Raw genomic sequence first — 24,915 nt, forward strand, 5'->3', positions numbered from 1 at the left:
ACATCATATTTGTAATCCAGAGCAAGGTATAGTAAGGAGCCTCAATCACTTTGCCTTGTCATGTACGGAACCCCAACACTCGATGAGATAGATCTAACATGTAGAGGTTTGCCTCGCTTATGCACTTTATCTATTCCGAGATGAGACTTCGTGTAATCTAAATACACACAAGCCGCCAAATTTCCAGCCAGCTATTTGCTGTGTCGGAAATGTAATTTACACCGGAATAACTATTTATATAACTAAGCTTCTGAAATGTAATACTTAATCGACAGAAAAAGAAATAGTCTCTAGATTTTTTTATTATTTATATCTCAGAAAATATTACCTCTTAGTTCAATGTTAATATAATAGGTTCCTTGTAGATCCATGAATTCGGGTAATATTATTATTAAAAATTAACGCTTTGTTTATATTTTTGGGAGTTTGTCAGAATCTTAGGTAAACAAATACTAAAAAGTTGAACATTTATACTTACGTAATTGAGGATAAAGAGATGGTAATAATGTTTATAAGTAATCGGAAGAAATACTTAAGCCGGTGACCTTTACATTAGATGGATATTTTTATAGATATTTTAATTTAAAAAATATTTTTGAATAAGAATGGGTTTCAATGACAATGTAATTTTTATATAAAATTTGATTTTAAATTTGCTGTTACTTGCAGTTACGATCAAAATCCAAACTACTTGTCCCAAAATATTAATTTACTTTACTTTGTTATATGAAGCGGGGACTGCTGAAAACTTCCTTAAACATGATGATGGAACATGCACCACCGTTGAAACTGTGTGCTTAGTCGATGTATTTACTGCTCTATGTACGCCTATCACGATGTTAACTATCAAGGTATGTGAATCTCATAAGTACGTGTGGTACGTATAAATAAGTAATAATATTTAAATATAAACTTAAAAAAGTTAAAAGTATGTATCAGTATCAAATTAAATATTTAACTTGCATTAGTAGTGATTATCGTACGTGATGATTGGACCTAAAACGTGGTACTTGTGTTGTGAATAAAAAGCATTTTCGTGGCCTCTAGAACTCTGAATTAACAATACACGGCAACACCGCACCTGTATATTCGCTAGCAGAAATTATTCAGTTGTTTCCGGAGCTCTCAACGTACTAGTATCACCGTTAACGTATCAGAAGACAGATACAACAAAACCGGTGAAAATGGACAATTTTGGTTTCGTTTCGGAAGAGAATGTATACGCGCTTAATGCAAGCACTAATTTGTCGTTTTGCAATCAAGATGTGGCAGTATACACGTCAGGAAGCGATAGCAAGTTAGCGAAACAATCGGAAAGAAATTCTAGCTGGTGAGTCTTAATATCTTTTGAATTAAAAAAACATTTTTGAACAATCAATTAGAATATTACTACGGGTGAAATATATAAACACTAACACCTCATGTATTATTTTTATACCATGTGGAATTAAGTTCTTTAATATACAGTTCTTTTAAAATACTAAATTTTTATTAAACTAATGATAAAATTTTGCGTTTTTTTTATCTAATCATTAGTTAATGTCATGTATTAATGTCAAAAGGTATAAATAGTTTTTTTTTATTACGATTCACACTCTTAAAATGAAATTGAAATAAATTCTAAAAATTTATTTTACTAGATTTTACCATATTGGTATTTCAAAGAAGAAAAAACAAAACATTGATCGTAGGATATAATGATTTGAAATAATTTGCATAAATATTATCATGCTGTTGGCATCGCTCGGTTCTTTATTTGGCAAAAGCACTTAAGTTAATTTTATTTTTATGTTTGTATGCTTTCATAGAAGCGTCATTTTTCTATTATTTTTATTGATTATCTTAGATTATTAATATTTTTTTGTTTAGTTAAATTACCACAACGCTCAATTTAGAAGCTTTGTTATAAACTTTATTTAACTATTTCTTAAAGTCATCTTCTTACGAAGATCAACCATTAGGGCAATCTTAATCTTTGACATTGCGGCTTTGAAGATCGAACGGGTGTTCTTTTCAAAACAATCGCGTAAGCGCCAGAACATGCTTTTTCTACCAACACATCACTTTCCGTGAATCTTGCCCTGTACGATAAGTTGGACTAGCCCTTAATTTAATCTTCTCATCATATGGCTAAAATATTGTGGCTTTATAGTTTTTAATGTATATAGCTTTCCTGATTTCTCCTCGTGATTATTGATGTTTGATGGTTCATGTCCCAGCATCTGCATTAGAATTTTATATCTGAAAAGTGTATCTTTCGTTCCCAATCCAGAGATGAAGCCAAATTGTGATCTTCATATTTATTTCATCATCTTTTTTGTAGATTCTTTTAAATACTTTCATAAGGAAATTAGGATATGACTTATAAGGGAAATAGTTCTTTACTAATTGCATTTGTTCGCAAAGGTAATTTTTGGTAAGACGGAAAAGTAGATCTGAGAATTAAATAATCTTACTATTTCCAAGTTCAGTGGGTGCACAGTTCTATGGATAGATATTTTAATTTCTTATGAAATTTTACTTTTATTGATAGTTTTCCAGTGAAATCATTTTTTTTGTAAAATTGAATCCAGATCAGGTGTTTCGTGATAAAATAAAGTTTTTATATATTTTTGCCAAATATTAAGCTTGTCTTCTATTGTTTTGGCAAGATTTTCCTAGTCATCCAGCAATAAATTATAGTTAGTGTTGTATGTATCGTAATTAACTATAGATTCTTTAATATTCTTATGTACATTAAATGAGGCATAGCTTGTCTCAAATTTTTCAATAGCAGTACAATGGTCATCCATCCATTTCTCTTTCACTTCAACAACTTTTCTTTGGATTATGTTATATATGGCTTTACATTTTAATCATCAACTATATACGCTCTTCGCTGTTCCTTTAGGTCTAAGACCACCTGGGTTACCCAGCAGTTTTTAGCTTCAGTATCTTTATTATCGATTAAAGAACTCTTCTACCTATATCTACTAGATTCTCCCTTAATTTGCTGCAAGTTTCTTCGTCGTCTATGCTTAGACCAAGCTCTTTATTCCGGCAATCGCAGGATCTTTTAAACGGTTCATATCCACTATCTGTCTCCTTGATTTTCTCTTTTATATTTTTTTTAATCTTGATGTCTAAATACTATTTGTTTCTACATCTTTTTTTGGCAATGTTAATATTATAACTATCTAATCCGACAGACGTCCTATCTCGTTATGAATAATCAATTCGAACCACAAAGCGAACTTTAGAAAGCGCGAAGTTTATAGAGAACTGTAAAATGCACAGTTTCAATATTTATTATGTTTTAAAAAAAATCAATATTCTGCGTAATGTTAATGATTTTCTAAAAGTTCTGATATAAAACGTATAAAAATATCATGAAATAAAGCTAAGATTAAGAGAACCTGAATGGAGATGAGAGACATGAGAGGGCAGTTTAGGGTGTACATAGTAAAAAAATAAAAACATTAAAATATTCCACAAGTTATTTTTTATATAGAGTAATTTCCATAAAATATTAATCTATACGGGGCATCCACCAACAGAAATTCCGCAAAATTATCTTTAGTTATAAACGCGGCTTACACACATTTTTTTTAATTTTCCGCAATTCTTGTCTGTAATTTCACACTACTGGACCGTAAGCGCCAAGCAACGGCTCGCTATTAAATAACGATATTAATAGCTAACTAAACCAAGGATCGGAGTTAACAAGAGAAGACCAATCAACATCGAACCTCAAGAGGTCAACACTCAGCATCCAACAAGAACAAGAGTCATCGGATCATCAAGAACAACAAGCCATAAAGACCATCCACAAGATGACATCCATCATCAACGTCATCAAGTGACATCACCCATCGAAAAATCGACTCTGATCGTACGAAGCAGACGCACGCTCTGTCCACGCCCTACCCGCGACCAGCGCTGCCGCCTAGAGCTCTCCCCGCCGACTTTTCGACAGCTAGCCGACTGTTCGTTCACTCACCGCACCGCACTGCAACTCCGCTCGCGTGAGTGGTGCGCACACACCGGTTCACCCGCAACACACCGACTGTCGCGCAGCCGAATTCCCGCTCGAAGCGGGACACGCGTCTCGTGCGGCTTGGCTCACCAGAGACGCCTTATCTGTGGTGTAGCTAGTTCAACATCAACATGGGCTAACCCCGTTCCGAACACCGTTGTTCGGCACAGGGGTGCCTAGTTCGGTTTAGAAACCGATTTAGATTAGGAAGTGCCGTTCGCGCTCCATCCATCAGCTCCCGTGAGCAAGTGATGTTTACTCCCTGCCTCCTGGCAGGGAAGTCGCGTGTGTTAGTGCAGTACCCGATTTCGGTAAGTACACTTTACTGCTTACTACACATTAAATTATTTTTTATACACTCGCAATGTCGAACCAGCAACTGTTGGACTTTATGGCGCGTCACCCCGCCCTGTGGGCCGCTCACCTAGCCCACTCACACCTCCCAGCTCGGTTCATCACCGACTCCCCGGCATCCCCAAACGCTGGTCCCACGGCCGAGCCCGAGCCGGGCCCACTACACTCCCGTCCCTCGTCGCTACCGTCGTCCCCAACGACGCCGGCTCGGACTCTGACTCTACAATGAGGGTAAACACCGCTTCCAAACTAAACCCTAAAAACGACGAGGGCTTCACCCTCGTCCAAACCTGGCACAAGAAGGCCGGGAAAGCCCGTGCCTCCGACGGAGCCTCATCGGGGGAAGTTTCCCCTCCCATCCCACCCAAACCCATCAAAAAAACCACTAGGAGCCTCAAGCCCCTTGCAACAACCCTCGCCCCCTCGCAAGAGGGCCCCGCGGTGCCTAACCCGCCGACCCCAATCATTCTCCAGGACAAGAGTGCCTAAATCAAAATTTCGCCCTGGCTCGACAGCCACGGCATATCCTACCACAAAGCGCACAACACCGCGCAGGGGATAAGAATCCACCTATTAACGGTGGACCGTTTTCGGACGCTCACACGTCACCTCCGCTCTTTGAGACTCTCGTTCCACACCTACGCCCTCCCGGAACAGCGGTAATTAAGGATCGTCGCTCGCGGCCTCCCTCCAGAAATCCCCACGGACGAGATATTGTCCAATTTAAAACCACAAGGCATCCCTGCCCTCTCGGCAAAGCGGATGATAAGCGCGCGCACCCGGAAGGAAATTCCGCTACTGCTTCTCGCAGTTGAACTCCCCCCAGAGGGTAACCAAATCTTCGACATTAAGAAGATATGCGCCCCCTCAAGCATCTCATTCGAAGCCCCTCGTAAGAAGGGCTTAATCGGGCAATGTCATCGCTGCCAGCTGAACGGGCATTCTGCCCGCAACTGCTACGGACGCCCTAGGTGCGTCAAATTCTTGGGTGACCATGGCATACAGGATTGTTCCAGAACTCCCGACGTAGAGGGCCCTCCAGCATGCGTCCTCTGCCAAACGGCAGGCCACCCCGCCAACTACCGGGATTGCACTAACGCGCCCAAGCGGCGGCCGGTAGGCCTTCCCAGCGGTACACACGTCGCGCAGGGCCGTCCGGCCGCCACCGTCATACGCTCCCACCCCCGCCCGCCTTAATGTGGGCCAAACCCCTCTCACCCGCACGAGCAGCGGCTGCCCCTCAGCCCGCGGTAGCGACTCCAGCGCTCCCATTTAAGGCTGCCCCAAAACCGCAGCCAAAACCAGCCGAACCCTCCGCAGGCCTCTCTCAGGAAGGGAGGAGGGAAGGAGGGAGGAGGCACTTTGATTTATTTCAAAAGGTCTCTGCACTGTTCCCCTCTTGATCCTTCTCCACTCAACAACTTGGAAGTCTAAGCGTGTGTTTACCGGACACCCTTCACTAATACTAATATCTGCATACCTCCCTGGTAACAAAGAGATACTCCGTTCGGATATTAGGACGCTCACCTCCTTAGGTCCGACAGTCTTGATTGCTGGTGACTTTAACAGCAAGCACGACAGCTGGAATCTCAGCTCTAACAACTACGAGGGACTCTCCTTGAGTTTAAACCCATGCAGCTACTCAGTGAGTTTCACGTGCCCCGTAAAAATCTGAACCAGAACCGTCTCCAGCTCTAACCGAAGCACGAGGTAGGCTGACACGGCGTTCGGGGAAAGCTTCCGTGTCACCGAAGCCATCGTACCTTCCATATACCACATATTCCATTCGCCAAACGCGTCCAGCTAAAGCTGTCGCTTGACAGAGCATCTCTCGTACTCTGGTTTGCTTTTACTCTTCAAGCCGCATCCATGGCCAGAAAGTCTACTCTCTCATTTCCCTCCGTCGTCGCTTGCGCTTTCACTTAATATAATCAAACATTCTTCTCTTTTTCTCGTACTTTCACTATGCTTTCTTTTATTATTGACGCTTCTGGATGGAAGGTCTTTCAGACCCGATCCGGATCTTCAGATTGTCCCGAGGGCGGACTGTCAGTCGCTCACTACAGCGTACGACTGAGTTGACCCTGTGGCCGCGAACCTTGTTTTGAGCTGAAGAGCACATTTTAATTTTACAAATTAACTTGTAGATACGGAGTTAGGAGTAGCAGTACAAAGTAACTCAGTGGATTTTGGCGACCCTATTATGAATCAATAGATGCTGGCCGATTCCTGCCTCTGTTATTGGAAATTTAAATGCGAGGCCTATATCCTGCAGGGAAGGTACTGAGACTGATGTGATGGCGATGATGGTTATTAAAGAACAAAACACTTGTATATCTTGGAATGAATCGAGACGTAATCCTACTAATGTAAGCAGGTTCTCTTTCATCTATTTAGACAAAATAGAACCTTCTAATCAGAAGCAATCTGCGAAAGCAGAAGACAGAATGGCACTGAAACAACTTACCGTCGTCTAGATACGATCACGACTTTCGATAATAAAAAAAATTATTAAAAAGTATGATTCTGTTTTTCTTACTTCTGATTTAGCTGTTGACTTGTTTTTACATTAGACCGCTAATATGATTAAATGTTGTAAGTTTCACCTTATGTTTAGAGTAGCTTTAGCTTTAGCGACGGTATAGGTTGTTAAAACCTAGTTGCAAAAAACTGCGCGGTTATCTAACCTGAAGTGACGAATATTATAGATTTTAGCAATTTCGGAGCGCTAACCCTTTTAATAAGACAATGACAAGGATGGATGGATGGATGGATGAATTGAGGACCTATATGAACCAGTTAATGTGATGTATACCTCGACATAATGAGCATAGTAGGAGCTAGTAACAACAAGCTATTTAAAGGCAAGTTTTAAGTTTTTTTATATAAGGGTTTGACCTCACGATATTTTAAATGTTTTTTTTCTCAATTTGAAGGACTAAATTAAGACATATCCAAAAGTCATATTCATTTTTTGTGATCTTAGTTCCATCTAACGGCAATGATTTACAATCTCTAAAATTTTTTTAAAATTTGGTTGTCAATAAACAATATATGGCCGATGTTAAAAGGTATATTTGAAAGCAATGGCAAAGGTACTAATTAACTCACCTGAACGAGAAATTGCTCTAATACCACATCGATCTTAAACACTACTCAAAGAGGAACAAAATGGAATTCTGCTTCTTTCAAACCATTTTTTATCTTATTAGTTGCTGATTACAACGTCATAAAATACATTTCCTAAACTTTTATTCACCAAAATAAAATTTCGTGCCAGTAAAATAGGTACTTCTTCGGTTTTTTTTTGGTAAAAATAAAAAATTTCAGCGATTGAGGAAAAAATTAAAAAGGAGAGTTTAAAACAAATGATCATATTGCGCCATCTATACATAATATTACTGCGGAACTACTGTGTTAATTTCTGTTCGTGTTTTCTTTCAATGGCGCTAGATGTCGCAATAATATTAATTAATACAAATTGAAAATGAATGATGATTTTATTAGTCATTCAGGTTTTACTTTTCGACTTTAAAGTAAAGATTGCTTTAATTCGTTTGAATTACTAGTAATAATTATATAATTTATTAATTTCTGGAAGTTCAGCACATGGGACCTCCAAACCAATATAAAACAAATATTAAACATATTTTTTTAACGTACTTAAAAAAAAAACAATTTTTTAATAGTACTGAACAAACATAATATATGGGAGTTATTGAAGCTTCTATAAGTCATAATAAAACACTTTATTTACCCTTTTGTATACTGACATTTTAATAATTTTGGAACCGTCGACATAGTCTCTGTTTAAAATATATAGTATAATCGTATAAAGCATAATTGAATTAATCTCAGAGTGAATCGAGTACAATTTATATTTGCCTCAACAAACGGCAAGAAAATAACATACCTCAACACATTTCCCTTATTGGCATTTGCAAATACCACAGGCTAGAGGGAGCAAGTTTTTAAAATTATTCACTAAACGTTTAGATACAAAAAGTTTTCGTAATATCCTCTGCAAAACTTTTATACATTGTGTGTACATTTTAATAATTAATAATGATTCAGCAATGGCTCAAATTACGCGTTGAAAATATCTTGTGATAATAAAACCAATCAGTTCATTACTACATAAAGATATTTTTATTATTTTGGTACTATTTAAAAATATATTTTTCGAATATTACATCGTTTGGTTTATTAAAAATACAAACCTAATTGAGAAATTATTTTGAACTCTAATCTTTACTGCGCGTTTATTGATTATTTGCCGTTTAATTATATAATAATGTACGTTTATTTTAACTTCACTTTGAAAACCCTTACACAGAGAAGCAGTTTATTATATTATTGTGAAGTGGGGGTTCTTTTTCAGACTCTCAATTTCACTGGCAACTTTGTATTTATGAATATCAGTGCCAACTAATTAAAAATTAAATTTTCAAATTGTTTATAAATAGCAGTGTTGAAAATGTGATGATATTAAATAGTGTTTATTAAAGTGATATTCACATGTGTGTAAAAATTATGTATTTATTTCTTTTAAACAAAATATACTTTTTGTAGACCACTACATTAGGATGTCTAGTAATTCCAGCGAATTCCCTTCGCTACAACTTCCCGGGCTTTCGATTGAATAATTGACGTGTTAGTGCGCGCATGCGTACTTAGGCCAGTGAGAAGGGAGCTACGAAGTTACTTATAAGTCTGCACTGCGAGGAAAGTCTAGACCAACGGTCGTCGTCGCTCAGGAAGGTTGGCGTTTAGTGTCTTGTGAGATTATTTTTGCTGGTGCTCGATCGCTTACTTAACACCTCCTGACTGACAGAAATTTAACAGCACAGTTGCAAGTAAGGTAGGATATCCTTCTCGTCTTATTTATATTTTTTTTATTTTGAATTTAAAGTTTTTACACATTGCCTTGAAAAGTACGAAGTTCACCTAATAGTTTCGTACGTTTGAAACTAGTGCAATAACTTTTGTCTTGTAGTTCGGTGCTTTAATTGTTTTTTCCTCTTAAATTGTGCATGAACCTAGCATACTCTACCTGCTTGGTATTTTTGAGGCTTATTTTTTGTTTTGATGTTAAGTTGGCATGCAACGTGGTCTGCTGAATGGCGATTCATACATGGCTCTGGGCCAGGTATACCAAGGTACAACTCTTCCTACTAAAAAGAGTGATATTAAGAAAACTCTTCAAATTGGAGGAACTGCAAAGAAGAAAGTAGTATCATTTTTCAATAGAAGGAGATCTGAAATGAGCAAAGTGTTGACCGAGTAAGTAGAAATGGGTGTCCAGTTATGTGCACTGCTTAATTTTCCCTATTCAATTTTATAATTGCTTCCACATCTTATATTTTATTTTAGTATTGCATTGTGGTTGCCTGTTTTAATATTGCTTAATCTACAAAATAGCATATTCTACCATCATGAAACTTATAAAAGTATAAAAATTATTCTGATATAAAAAAGGAACAATATGTGTTTTTGCATAAATAGTTATTTGTTTTTATAATTAAAATCACAGTAAATGCCCCTTTTTAAAAAAGCTAAGTTCACTGCACTCTTACAGAAAATCAAATTTGGGACCGAAGGACAAGAGAGCCATAGAAAAAATGCCTTCCCTCAATGCCGAAGAGACTGCTCTTCTCAGGTAAGTTGTACATACTATACATTCAGCAAAAGAATGTATCAACCAAAAAATATATACTTGGTTTTCAAACCAATTGTAATAAATTATTTTATTGCTCTTGAATTTGTTGTTTTTATTTGTCTATGTTTCGCTTAATTTAATCTGAATATACTATTTTTTTTTAAATATTAAAGGGCAGAGGAGAGTTTATATGTAAATGTAAATGTAAATTAACATCTTAATTTATATGACATATTTTATATCCTTGGCCAGAATTTACCTTAATGCTTGCTTATAATAATTTTCATGTGTTGTTTATAAAAATGCATTGTGAAATTTTTAACTACACAATTAATATTATACATAGCAATTTTTTTGCTAACAATGTAAATACTATCAATTACTATTTTATATGATAATTAATATGAGTGATATGAGAAAAAAGTTTTTTTCATAATGACATATTAATTTTTTTACAATTTTCAATATTTCAGTAATGTAATAGGCGCTTACGCGGCCTTTACTTTGTTGAACGATTTATATAGCAATTGTTTTAGGATACTTTCGTACATATTGTAAGTGGCGTTTTCAGCACTGACTGACTCCGTTTTGGCCGCACGCCAAGAAGCCCGGTCGATGCCAGTCCTGTACTAAAGCAGGCCATTTACAGAAATATACGTTTAAAGACATTTAGATCTGATTAAAACCAAAAATCTACCAACAAACTGAACTATTCGTGTACAGTAAATAATAAAAAAAAATAAGACAGTTTACTCACACACGACAACTAGATAAATAATATTGCATTTTGAATACAATATAAATTATGACATCCTTTCAACCTTAAAGGAGTGCTTTAAATTGAGGTAGAAAATAAAATAAATATATCTACTGGCAACGCTTACCAGCGTCTACCTCTTATAGAAGTAAATTCAGAAGATCGAAACTCGTCGACCTCGCTGATGACGCAACGACTGTAGGTCAGAGCCAATTTAAGCTAGCTCAAATCTAAAAATCGGTTACTCGATGTACGATTGATTACACCTCTAATTGACGTCAAGTTGAGTTGACCACCTGTATGTAAGCAAGACACCAATAATTTAGAAAAATATTTGAATTTAGTTTAAGATTAAGTTAGGAAATAGGTTAAAGTTAGGAAAGGCATAGAGGCTATTGGAATTTAGATTAAATAAATGGAAAAGTTTGAATATTTAATTAAAATTTAAATGGGCTAGTAGCGAACAGATCATTCCACAAATTCTCCCAGCGCAAGTAGAAACTTCTCGATAATATCAACCGATCCGGTTCTACCATCCCAGGCATACTCAAAAAGGAATTCTTAAAACATTTTAAGCGACGGCCAATTGCGAGGTCTACTCACTGGGACCTTTGTACCATTCACTCCATAGAGCGTCCGCCTAAGTGCTTAAAGCTCATCCAATCCGATAAATTGTATAATGCAATTCCACGAGTAGCTCTCGAGCGTATTTACTGTATATATTTCCAATATAAAACTAGGAAAAACTCTTAAAGTAAACGAACGACCTCGAAACCTGAGACTGCGTGGTCAGTGTAACACACAACGTCATTTGAGTACCTTAACATACAATTCGTGGTGTTGTTTTCATTTTATAAAACGTTACAATTGTTGTGTTTCCTAGGATTTTGTATTAAAATTAGTCTACACGTCATACGTTAACCGTTTTTGTTTTGGATGAAATTTACCATTACCTTTATGATCAATATGTGATCACAAAGGTTTGGTTCTTTAACAAATAATTTAACATAACATTGCCAGGTGACTGGCAATACCTAACTTGTCATACATTCTTTGAACTAGGTAATATATGCTTTTAAGCGATAGTTTTCGAGAGGAATGATTGATTGCTTAAGATAAAATCTTTTCTTTCAAACATTCATGAGTGATGGCAGGCGCTTTTATAGCTCTTGCAGCTCTGTGGGGCTCGCGAAACTCGCAACATTATAATTTATTGCATTCTCGGCGGATCTCCTCTCATTCTTGATTCGTTCTCATTGAGCAATTCCGAATCTTCTCCGTGACTGCGAATGTGAGCCGGCCAAAAAAACCTGACGTGGGAGACCACATTTCTGCAATACTATTTAAAATAATATCTTTTAAGATTAGATATATCCAAGTACGTACAAACAATTTTGCAACTTAAAAATATTAAATAAATATACAATCTACTGTAACATTTTATATAGTCACTTCTAGCATGACAAATAAATATAGCTAGTAAGATTACTAACTATATTTAAGATAATCATCATATCTGGTTAAAACTTTTGAATCCTCAAAATAATGCACGCAACCGTTTGTGGTTTGACGACGGATTGTGATTTAGATCTGTTCATGAGGTTAAAACACATTTTGATATCTTTATTTTTGCAGATGAATATAATATTACAAACCTATATAAAAATCATATGCTTCGTGGTTCATGAATATGCTTGTTCAACTTGCGTTTTTCGCTAATTAAATGTCGGATTATCGTATTGCCACATTTTCCATTTATTTACAAACCCATCGTCTATTGTGAAACGTCACGTTTGCCATAAATGTATAAATAAAAAAATGACAAATGCAATATGAATACACTGACGTCAAAATACAAAATTTAAATTCGAAATGCACTACTATTCACACTTGCACTTTTAAATCGTCGATTATAATAACATGACACGTAGTAAGCTACCACCACCGTCTCGGGAAAAGCATCTGATGATAATAACCGCCCAGAAACTCAACGGTTGCTCTTTTTAAATGAAATCTAACAATTTTTGATGTATACATTATAATATCAAGTCCACGCATTTCGATCAACCAATAACTCTTGAATGCTATATTAAGATTTATTTAATAACATACTTTTAATATTATATTCAAAACTAAGAAAAGGAAGAGCTCAGATATCTCGCGGAAGTTTATTTGATACGTATTATATACCTAAACTTAGACCCATGAAGTACTTGTTAAGTTTTTGTAGGGGAAACTTAGCGTTACACGATTATTTTAAATTCTTGTATTTACCTTGTGACTGCCAGAATACTAATCTCTTTAAAACATTTATGATATATGTATATATATATATATATATATATATATATATATATTAAAATTTTATATATTGATGTATATATATATATATTAGTTTTATAATACAAAATTTTTAAATAATTAGTTTTCACTGTTCTTGGATCGATGAGCTAGAAAGGAAAACTCACGATGTACACGTTCTTTCTAGAAAAGTTTCTACTGTTAAAGGAAACAATATAATACAACATTGGTTATCTTGTTACAATACCCGGCTACTAAATTTTAACCACAAAACCGTTTTGTACCATTTGAATAAGGTCGGTCCCATAAAAAGCTTGATTTTTCAGGCATCATATGAATTGAGGTAAAACCTTTTGGAGCGAGTTGATCCTTTGCTGAAGCATAAAGAAATCGACCCATTTATAAAGCGAATGATTACTAGGGATGGAAAATGGGTTACATAAAAAACTATAGACTTAGAAAATTATATTGCAAGTGCGGTTAGACGACCTAAATTACCACTAAGTCCCGATTGACTACCAACAATATTTTACTGTGTTTTGTGTGATTGAAAAGCTAATTTTCACTAAAATGCTACCCCTGTTGATAACTCCATTTGTAGAACGACGACTAGTGTCCAGAATTGGCTAAAAAGGACTATATGTATTATTTGATATAACCAGGTCGTATGCATCTTTAACGACTCGCTTAATTCTACTTCTAACTTTGATACAAGGTTTTTACCTTTTTAGTAACCAAAGACGCGATCTTCTAACGCACAGTTATGAAATTGTGTTCAAAATAGATAAAACCTATATATAAAACACAACGGTTACATCGAAATAAAAGAATAATACTTAGAACTTCATATGTACTCAACGTCAGACAGTGATCATAATCGGGAACGTATTAGAAAATTATTATCATTTAACCGGAAGTACGGGTCTAGAAACAATTAAAAATTTCACCTGTTTGCCATTCAATATAAGCAAAGGAAGGGAGGTTTGTAGTGAAAGCGAGACACCTAATTACGATGTTCAAGCCATAACTCGCGTACAAAAATATGGAAAAATCAAATCATAGGTCTCTACATTAATCAATCAAGCCAACTATTAAACCGCGCCTCCTTAAATGTTCGCTATATATTTTCTTTACTTCGCATCGCATAGAATTCTAATCGAAGCAGAGAGAAAGCCTTATGAACGCAATATTTTCTGGACTTAATACCATACGACTATCCATCAATTGTTTGCGAACAGCTAAATATTACGAGAACCGGAAAGTAATGTCGCTTCTTAAGTTAACTTCACACTACTACATTTTTAACAAGTTTTTATTTCCAATCAACAATATATTCACCTTCGTTATCAACAACATTTTACTATCTAGTATACAAATTTTAAAATCAATCGGTTTATCTGTAAAATATGTCGACGGAAGCGACATTACTTTCCGGTCCCCCTAATTCATTCGGTCATATAGCTTATGGGAAACCAGATACTATACTAATGGTCGCCGTCAAAGTGGCCGGACAATGTGGTCATGGCTTTATACCATTCCAAGATGCTCTGCAGTTTAGGACAAGACAATACTGGAACTTCATAAAAAGTTCCTTAAATTTGGGAGCCGCAGGCAATTCTCTAAGAAATAATAACTTCATCATTTAACTGCTTGTCAAATGTTTCCATGAGATAAGCACTTTCAAAATAATATTAAATTTAATCTCTTTTCTAAAATTATATATTTTTTCTTTTAACAATTTCCACGATAAAATTGTCGTGCATTATACAGATTACTCATTATTATTTAAAACGCGTATATTTCGCGTATATGTTGAAAATTCATATTTTGTAGGTTATATTTTTTGTGCTATGAAAACAAAAATACATATGTGTAAAATCCGGTTAACAGAACTTTGATAAAAAGAGGTCTAAAAATTAATGAGAGTTTTGTTTGTTATTAACATGAAAGATTGCTGCTAATTGATAGCATATTGATAAATATTATAATGTAAAATTCTGTCGTACAATAAACCGATTTTATTTATGTGATATTCATTATTGAAAAACATTCGTTAGATAGATTGAGCTTGAGCTCACAAACAAATTGAAATTTACATTTACGATGGCTGTATTAAGGTACGCATCCAATAATAGCCTATTTATATTTTATCACAGTTGTTTTATTTTTTGTTATTTTTATTTTTGTTGTTGGATTACTCTGAAAGTAGAGTAAGTTGATATAAATATTTGAGTCCATTTTGGTAGTTTCAAAGAGACTCACTTCTTACCAAGAACATTTAGATTTGACAGATTATTTGTTGCAAGCAGTCTAACATTTAAAGAAAAAATATTTACAAAATATATAATCTTATCTCTTAAGAAATGTAATTATTATAAAATTAATTAATCACAGTATACTGTAGCTGACGTCCTACCGCCATTGATTTCAACGTTACAGCTTTGTTATTTTATTAATAATTAAATGAAGGTCTACAACCAGTGTATGTCACCAGTGTTGACTTGCGACACAGAAACAAGATCTATCATTTCTAAACTCATTTGTAAACCCACTGTCGCTCAACGAACCATCAAGACGATTTTGTTCGAGATTCCTCTATGAGAATCAGTATTGAGGAGATCCGTAATCAAACGGAAATAACCGAAATAGCCTAGCCGATTGGCAAGTTGAAGTGACAGTGAGTAGGCCACAATACTTCAGAGCAAATGGCCGCTGGCGCTTTAAGATTCTAGAGTTGAGATTGCTTAAATTATGTGCTTCCTTAAGTTTCTTATAACTGTGATTTATAAACCGTATGCTCAAAAATAAAATAGATAAAAGTGAATGTTGCCTTTTAAATCATTTTTATTATATCGTGATTTAAATAGGAGTTTAAAAAGTTATGTCCGAAATATTGTATTTGGTCACGAACGAAAAAAATATGACGATCAATACGTTATTTTTCGTTGCCTTTTAAAACTTTAAAAGTAAATTTCATGTATTTCACTTAATACTTCATTACATTTCTGTGAAATGTATGATCAATGACTTAATAAATAAATATTATAGATAGAATTAATATCAATTTAAAACAGAATGCAATCTTAATAGGTTTTATTAATAAGTACCATATGCTATATTTCTTATCATAATAATATTAATAACAGTTAGATAGCTATTAATAATAAATTATGGCAACTCCAAACTCCTGAAATAGCTCCTCTAACATTACGCTATAACTACAGACCGACTTTAACGTTTATTTTTTATAAGTTTCACACTCATTAGAAATTCCTTATAGAGAAATAATTAGTAAATTCTACAAGAACTTGTAAAATCTCGAAAAATTATATCACTGTATAATCTTTGCGCATTTAGCAGTTCACAAGATAAAAAATGTCGATTTATCAGCTGCATCAGCATTTGTCGTCAAAAATTTAATTCACATGTAATCCATAAATAAAGTGTGTACTGGAATACATAGGACAATAACTTCTGGTAGTACAAAGTCTGCAGGGAAAGATAGTATTTTATAGAAATAATAGCTTTGAACGTATCGACTACGTAACGAATAGAAAAGTTAATGCATTGCAATTTAGAGGCTTCGGCTTGTCGTATTTAAGCCACTGTTTTAGCCTGAATACCGAGTTAGTATTAACTGCAAATCTAAACCGCTGTAATTAGCTTTGTAGCTCTTTATTTCCTTTTGTTTTACCTTATGTTAAGTACGAACGAATGATGTTATCAAAATTTGATGATCGTTTGATATTAAACGATTGTCACATTTTGTTTATGTGACATATAAATGTAATACTATAATGTGGTAATTGGATATATTTAAATGAGGATTTTGTCTAACTTGCATTTGAGATTTTTTTGTACAATGAGCATATTTTGGTAGCCACAAAAATGTTAACGTAGTGCAATGTAAGCCGTAAAGAGTAAGCTAATGGAAAATTTTATTATTAACTTATCTAGGCATTATTGGAAAAAATTTTACCTTATGAGGCTTTAAATATTCTTTTTTTCTTAAGCAACTAGACATGTAGTATAATTTTTATCAGTCAAAACACGTGACAATAAATGTGTGAGTGTTTTCGTTCACGTTTTACCTAAAGTATTTTTGTGGCTTTAGGTTAATTATTTATTACTTTTTATATTTAAAAACATTATACTGCGTTCTTGGTCAATCTGGTTTGAAATTGTATAATCAAATTAAACGAATAGCTTTAGAACATTGTTAGCTACAAAAAAAGTTACATAAAACGATATAAGTCGTAGAGTGCAAAGAAATTATAATTTTATAATTGAACCATGGGCAGTATTATAAAATATATCTTTTAAAATTAATTGCGTTATTGGACACTATTATATTATTTTATAGTTTTCACCTCCGTATGATTTTTTTTATTTCGCTGCCCTTTAATGAGATGAATTTTTTGAATACAGCATGGATGACATCGAGTTGAAGAACATTCAGCTGCAATTCCCAAGCTCGCGCCGTTTCAGCGGCGACGGTGGCTGCGTGGAGGTGCGCGTACGTACGGACCGCGGTGATATTCTGGTCGCCGTGCAAGGGGACCGCTCTAAACCAGCCATCTTTACCTATCACGACCTCGGATTAAACTGTAAGTTATATTTTATACATTCTTCTTTTTGTCTGGTATAAGGTAAATTCGTTTGAAAAGTTATTGTAGGTCATCGCATACATCATACCACGTCGAACTCGTGGGAACTGCAAATGCTATTTGGGCAGCAGTGGAAAAAAAACCGTATGACGTACATTGTTTGACGTAGATGTGACCCATAGATTTCCGATAGGACCGGTTGGAGGCGGTATATGGCGGTATATATAGGGTTGCCGAATTATAATAAAAAATATTTTTATACCTAACATTAGTTCAATGGCCTGAGTGGTTAATAATTTTAATTACTTCATTTTTCATATTCTTGTCATAAGCGTAAAAATTACTTATTTATACCCTGAGTTTTATTAAATATGGGGTCTCTTTATTGGTTGGTAGATACGCCTAAAATTATAATGTAGATTTTTCTAAATATTGCGTGACAATAATCTAAATATGAAAAAAGTATTTTATTAATAATAATAGTTTGCAGGTGCACCCATTTATACGTTGCTATATTACGCATCTAATTAAAAATCTAAACAAAAATGCAGTTTTGATACCATAAACATAAAAAAATGGTGCAAGAAACAAATGAAAAAAGCATTTTTTCAGAAACATTCCCGGCGATATACCTAATAATTTACAAAATTTTCACGGCGATTAGATATACATATAGTGTTTGAATCTATCGAGAACAGATAGACAGGCAGACACAAATTCATTTTTATTTATATATAGATAATATATAAGAAAGAAATATGATTATTTTAAAACTTCGTGTTACGTAATACATAATCACCGATCAATACTCGGCCGTTGGTCTAGATTATTTGCTTCAAGCTGTTTTCAACTATAATGGTGTACAATAAAATAGGTTTTTTAAAACGACATTCAATTCGATACTGTCGCGACGTAGTTGCATTGTACTGGAGTTGCTTCTTTGTTTCTTTTTCATATCCATCCAAAAGCTACTTGACATTAAAAGCTTCTTGTATAGAATGTATAGCAACTTTTATACCACTTTGCGATAATCTAATAGAACTTAACCATTTATTTATAGATATATTTAACTTATCTCACATTGATTTTTAACCAAGACAGGATAACGTTTGGCTGATCCTTTTTGATATCTTAAAGCACAAGACGGCAACCTTTTCTTATGTAATAGCCACTAAATTTATGAGCCATATCACATCAAAAGAATACTTTTTTTTTTAGATAAAACAATTTTTGGGATTTTTAACCACATTTAATGATACTCTTCATTTTAATGTAACAGAGACAAAATTTGAACTTGAGATTTCTTTAGGGTCCATCTGTTCTATTTTAAACGTAGAAACGCGCAAGAACGCATCTAAATGTCCATTGATCTAAAGTGCGCACAAACTAGTATTACGTGGCAAACGACGTATCTGTTAAACAAACTTTTTTTAATTCCCAAACCTTTGGAGTGTATCGATTTAGCGTTTGCCTTGAATTGCGTTTTTATAACGTTATTGCTTTGCAATTCTTGCAGTCAAATAAGATCTTTTATAAATTGAGCTTATTTATATTATATTCATATTTGTATGTGTTTGATTTGTAATGGATGCACGCAATTAGAGTACGTCGCGTATGCGATGCCTATTCCTAAAGGAAAGAGATACAATTTCGTTTCATAGTGTAACAGTTCGTCTCGTTCTATTAGACTTTAATCGCTATGACTAATTCTTCGGTTTCCACGGACAAAAAACTACCATTTAAGAACTTATATTAAATTCGGCTCTTAATCATACCAGCTTACGGCGCACGTTACAAAACCCCTTCTTAAAGTAATACTTAATTTAATAAACTACCAAATTTATATTTAGACATGGTTCTCTGTGATTGTAGTCACAATCTTTGTTTTGACAATACATTTAATTAAATGAGTCTCATATAAAAATAAAATCTTCTAGTTATCTTTTAAAACATTTCGCTGTTCCGATTCAGGTTATTGTATTTCGCTCTACGAATTTACTTTGAGACCAAAAGATGTTCAAATCTTTTTTACGTAATAACCACAAAGGAAATCTTATAGTTCCACTAATGTTACTCGTATTTGATATGATATATAGGTGATTTCATGAAATTGATTTGATTATTTTATATTGCTTTGAAGGATATCGATAAATAATACCTTTTACTCTCAATGTTGGTTAGTCATCTGTCTGAAAAGGCAAAATTTCGCACATGACTCCCCTGTATTCATCAGGTGACTTAATTTTTCATACTTTTTCTGAACTTAAAATTTTGAAATGATTGCGACAATGACGTGAATTTTTGCGAGTAAATCGTGACTTTTATTAATTATGAACTTTTTGTATTGTTATCTGATATCTTGACAGCACAGTTACATTACATATGATAAATCAATACGTCTACAGGCACAAAACATTTAATACTTCAACATTAAAAAAGAGTGCATTTAAGTAATGTTCAAAACATACTCCGTATGTAGTTAAAGTCAAGATTTCTGTTTTTTCTATAAGCAATTTCTTTTCAGTTTGTCTTGCCTACTAATGAGCGAACCATGTGCATTCTCTACGCTCACTGTTAGCTGACTATCATTTGTTAAGGACAAAGTTTGAGCTTTTGTTTTTATGTATTTAAATTTAGTTTTAAAATTTATGTCCCATTAGATATAGAAATGAAATGTTCCATTTGTTAAACTTCAAAGTTTATTTTGATAATGTTTCAAAATATCTAGTTACTACTCTTTTGTAATATTATTTATCACAAAGTGGACAGAGGATCTTGGTCTTAGGAAGTCGTTTATGTATAGGCCGCTTCCTAACGATTTTATTCTGAATTTATAGGGGAGGCCTTTGTCTAGTACGTTTACGTACTATGTCTGAAAGTATGATGATGCATTTAGTATTATTTTAAATGTGGTTTTAGTCGCATATTAAATTTTACCTAAGATTACAAAGGAAATAAATAATGTCATGGAGCAAAAAAATCAAAACTTCTTATTATATATATATATATTATTCATGTTAACCGTGCACTAATAGTGGTTGCTCACAGGCGTTTTTACTTATATTCTTACACTAAACAAGAGTGATTCAATACACGCCATTTATAAGAATAAATGAAGTAAACATGTAATGGATCTAATAAAATAGTGGTAAAACTTAACACCTAAGTCTAGATGGATGTGTGGTGGTCATTATATATTCTGACCACCAGGATGCGGTAAACATCAGTTGTAACAACGACACTTGTACAATAGTTATTTAACTAGTTCCAAAACATTTTTATTGGTTTTATCTAATTAAAAATAAAAATCAGTTACCATTAAAATTTGATATGCATTTTAAATGCAACACGTTATTAGAACAAACATAAACTCTGTCTGCATTATTTCAACGTTTATACAAATACTGGTATAAAGAAAAAGCTCTTAAAGAATTCACTTGGCATTTTTAATGTTAACTCCAGCTCCGCATGGCTTTTACTAAAAAAAATAATTGTCGTTTCATAGTCACTGGGTGAATCTGAATAGCAAATCAAATATAAAAAGTTAGCAGTACGAAAATTTTGGATTAAAAATTTTATTGCTATTATTATGTTTATTTAGCTTTTGATTATTATAATGAACAGTTTTTACGTCGTAAATATTGACTGTTCATCCCATTTAATATTTTTTTTGGTACCGCCTTGACAGTTCGGTAATCTTTTGGTTAATGATCAGAATAGTGTATTTGTTGATTTTTGTAACAAAAAATCTGCGCATTTCGACTTGTAACTGAAAATCAATAGTTATTTAGTAATGAAACCGTTGCAGCTCGGTTTAAAATTAAGGGACATCCGTCAAGGTGAGCTTTTGTAAATGTTATCCGGCCCGTAGTGAATAACTAATATTTGGTATACTCAAATCACAACAGAATATGCCTCTTTTTTGCATTTCAGAATCGATTCTGCGCGATCGCCTTGTTTTCTTTGTGGAGTAAATAAAAATGCTTTGCATACTTCATGCCCACCCAACTGTCTTACGAGTTCCGAGTATTATAGACTAAAGTCGATTTCATTTATTGGAATTTTTATACAGTGTTTACTGTGCATGTATTTTAGCAAGTTGCTATTCAAACTGTTCGATATTCAAAAGGAACGAAAATTAATTTAATTTTCAAATTGTACACTATAACGAATCATAGTATAAATTACTACATATCTAAATTATACTAAAGTATACTAATGTGTATGCGAAAAAATTGCCATAATTAAATAGCAACGCAAGTGATTTTTTAATTTTTAAAGTTTTCTTTCGGCTAACAATTATAATTATATATTTTCAGTCCATTCAGTAAGAAACTCGTTTTGTAAACCGCACTTAAGAAACACTTTCGCCATAACGTAAACTTAAAACTTTGCCTTATTACAATTTTTTTACTCTTTTACATCTTTTATATGAGATAGTTTAACTTGTAAATCAAACTCCATACATAATTTCGTACACGTAAACACCAGTGCTTATAGTATATTTCGGGAACATAATTCACATTTAGTCGGCCGGCCTTCCTATTCGATATTTGGGCCAACATGGCTCTGTAATTGCTCCTATAAACGCGAAATTCTAACGTAGACTGTTTACTTTCGGGAAATATTAAATGATCACGAGAAATGGACATACTGTTTTTGCTAGAAATTAATTAGAACAATTTGGATATTTCGTTGGTAATGGATTATACTAAAAAGCATCCTTATAATCTATTGTTAAACAGCTTAAATTTAACGTAAAGATTTTTTACTATCACATATTCATTAAAAAAAGATTTAAAACGTAACGAAAATTTAATTTGATTGAGCCACAGTAAAAAATTACCATCGTATAATTTTAAAAATATATTATTCAGAGAACATACTGCCCAATTCAGCAGTGGACGTCTTCGGTGGAAATTATAGTAACTGATTTTTTGTTGAACATTTCACTTAATTACATTTAAGTGTACTTCTTACGAAAGTAATTATTCGTTAAGCCAGTAATAAATAAATCTTCGACCGATTCCAATTTATACGTGTTATATATAAAAATTTCTTTGCTGATTTGTGACCTAACACAAATAATATGCGTTGATTTTAAATAAAATTATTAACTTTAACATGGACTAAATAGACTTATTTTGTGTTTGTCAACAGATATCTGTTTCCAACCGTTCTTTAACTTTGTGGATATGCGGGCCTTGTTAGAAAACTTCCGCGTGTACCACATCAATGCTCCGGGTCAGGAGGAAGGCGCTCCGTCGCTGCCCGAAGAGTAAGTTTACTTTCAAATATTTTATTAATTTCACAAATTTGTTCGACATTCTTCTATGCAAAATTTGATTTATTTTATCTTTGTTTGAGTTGTTTTTTTTACGAGACCTGCGTATTTAGGATATATTTAAAAATTAACGGCAATTTCCTATTAGTATACAACATTTACTGTTTTATAATGATGGCTTTATTAGAAAACAATAAGTGAGGAGTGTCAGAATAAAACTTGATGATTACAATTTTTCTGAAAAATTACATCTCCGGTTAGGCTGGTGCGGTTTAAATCATGCATATTCCTGTAGTAAAAAGTTTGACATAAATCATTATATTAACAAAACATAATACATTTTATACATCTTTGTTACGCAGATTGAAAGTTAATTGAAAGGTGACATGATGTTGCCAGACAGTTTGAAACTAATCTAGATATTTTAGTCAGATTTGACTAGAAAATTACTTTTCCGTTTTTTACGTATGAATAGGTGCTTTATTTTAAATAAAAAAATATAAAACCTAATAGGATTTACAGTTATCAATTCATTACAATTCATATTTTTAATTGCACAGAGACCAGGTAGTCATGGAACTATCATGTTTTCTTCTGTCACTCCTCTAGTGTTGTAGCAGTTGTTAATTTTATGGAGACAAAAATAATTACTAACGCCTTAAAAAAACGGAATTAGTTTTGCACTAAATACTATTACACTTTACTACACTAAAAGTAAGTATAGAACTGTACATAATATGAATATATAGGTAAAAGGGCAACTTCCCTGAAAAACATACGTACATTAACTAGTTTTACTCTTTACTAGGGCGTCCTTCGGTTTTAATGCGCACTATTTTGAAATGATGTTAGAAAAATAATTGACATTATGTAATAATAAATATAATGCATGTATTATCCGCCGATGTCAATCAAAAACAGCTAGTGGGCTTACACTGTTTGCGGACTGAATTTATGATAACAGGATTATTTATTTTTTTAGTATTAATTCATCGAAAAAGTCGCCTATTTTATTTTCATATGTCGTCAATGTTTGTTAAAACGTATCAGCGAACTCTATACGCGTGTATCTTATGCTATCGATTTTAAGCACAAAATTAATATGTATACGATCATGCTCAAGGAAAAGAAGTTTAGCTCAGATGAAGAAGTAATTGCGAGTTATTTTATAAATTTTATTATTAACTTTTGACTTTTTTATCTTTAATAGAGGTCATTCATTACATTTATCAATTAACGAGCCTCCAATCCAGCCTTTTGTTCGAGCCGACTTTGTAAGACAAAATCGTTCACGTGATATCCCCTACTCTCACAATGAGGAGGCAAGTGACTGACATTTCAAGGCCGATAATAATTATCGATCTAAAGCAGGCCTGTCGTCGTCGACCTACAACTTTATAACAACCTAATAGCATTCATTCATTGTTATCAAAACATTCACACAAAAAAATTATTATTGCGAGCATTATAATGTTAACAGAATGGTTTAATAAAACATTTTAAAACGATTCATTCGATTCATTCTTAACCGGTACATCAATTACTTACGGTTTTTAGGTAATTCTGCAAGGCTGTACAAAATTATATATATATATATACATATATATATATATATATATATATATATATATATATATTATTTTTTAATGTAGACATTTTTTTCTTCACATGATGAAACTCAATAATAATACCTCGCTCATGTCTGCCATGATAATAGCAACTAATCGTGTCGTGGTACAGCTTTCTCGAGCACATTTAAATTGGAATGCTTAACGCGTATTGAGTGACAGCCCCAACCAAGGTCCCTCGACAGCCATTGCACCCAATCCGTCCTGGAACTGTCTAACCTAGACCTAGCTTGTTGACCGGACAATCCGGTGAAATATCTAATGAGCCCTCAAGCTCATTTACAATAAAAAGGTCTAAATTAAAGAGCCT

General features: G+C 33.7%; 1 protein-coding gene across 4 annotated transcripts in view; it reads left to right on the forward strand.

The window, feature by feature from the left end:
* Positions 1–8,909: 8,909 nt before the first annotated feature.
* Positions 8,910–24,915, forward strand: part of MESK2 (misexpression suppressor of KSR 2) — a 42,986-nt gene continuing 26,980 nt past the window's right edge. For 2 of the 4 annotated variants that reach the window (XM_068765343.1, XM_068765412.1), the window contains exons 1-5: positions 8,910–9,230; positions 9,466–9,652; positions 9,948–10,028; positions 17,515–17,693; positions 22,854–22,971. In XM_068765343.1, the coding sequence (XP_068621444.1) occupies positions 9,471–9,652; positions 9,948–10,028; positions 17,515–17,693; positions 22,854–22,971 (560 nt within the window). In that variant the 5' untranslated portion in view covers positions 8,910–9,230; positions 9,466–9,470. The remainder of the gene's footprint in view (positions 9,231–9,465; positions 9,653–9,947; positions 10,029–17,514; positions 17,694–22,853; positions 22,972–24,915) is intronic. The other 2 variants (XM_068765493.1, XM_068765578.1) reach the window with 2 other exon arrangements.

Source organism: Battus philenor, unplaced genomic scaffold (assembly GCF_028537555.1).
Source record: "Battus philenor isolate CCGP_79_NKW_IND1 unplaced genomic scaffold, ilBatPhil1.0.hap1 SCAF_1, whole genome shotgun sequence".
Lineage (NCBI taxonomy): Eukaryota > Metazoa > Arthropoda > Insecta > Lepidoptera > Papilionidae > Battus > Battus philenor.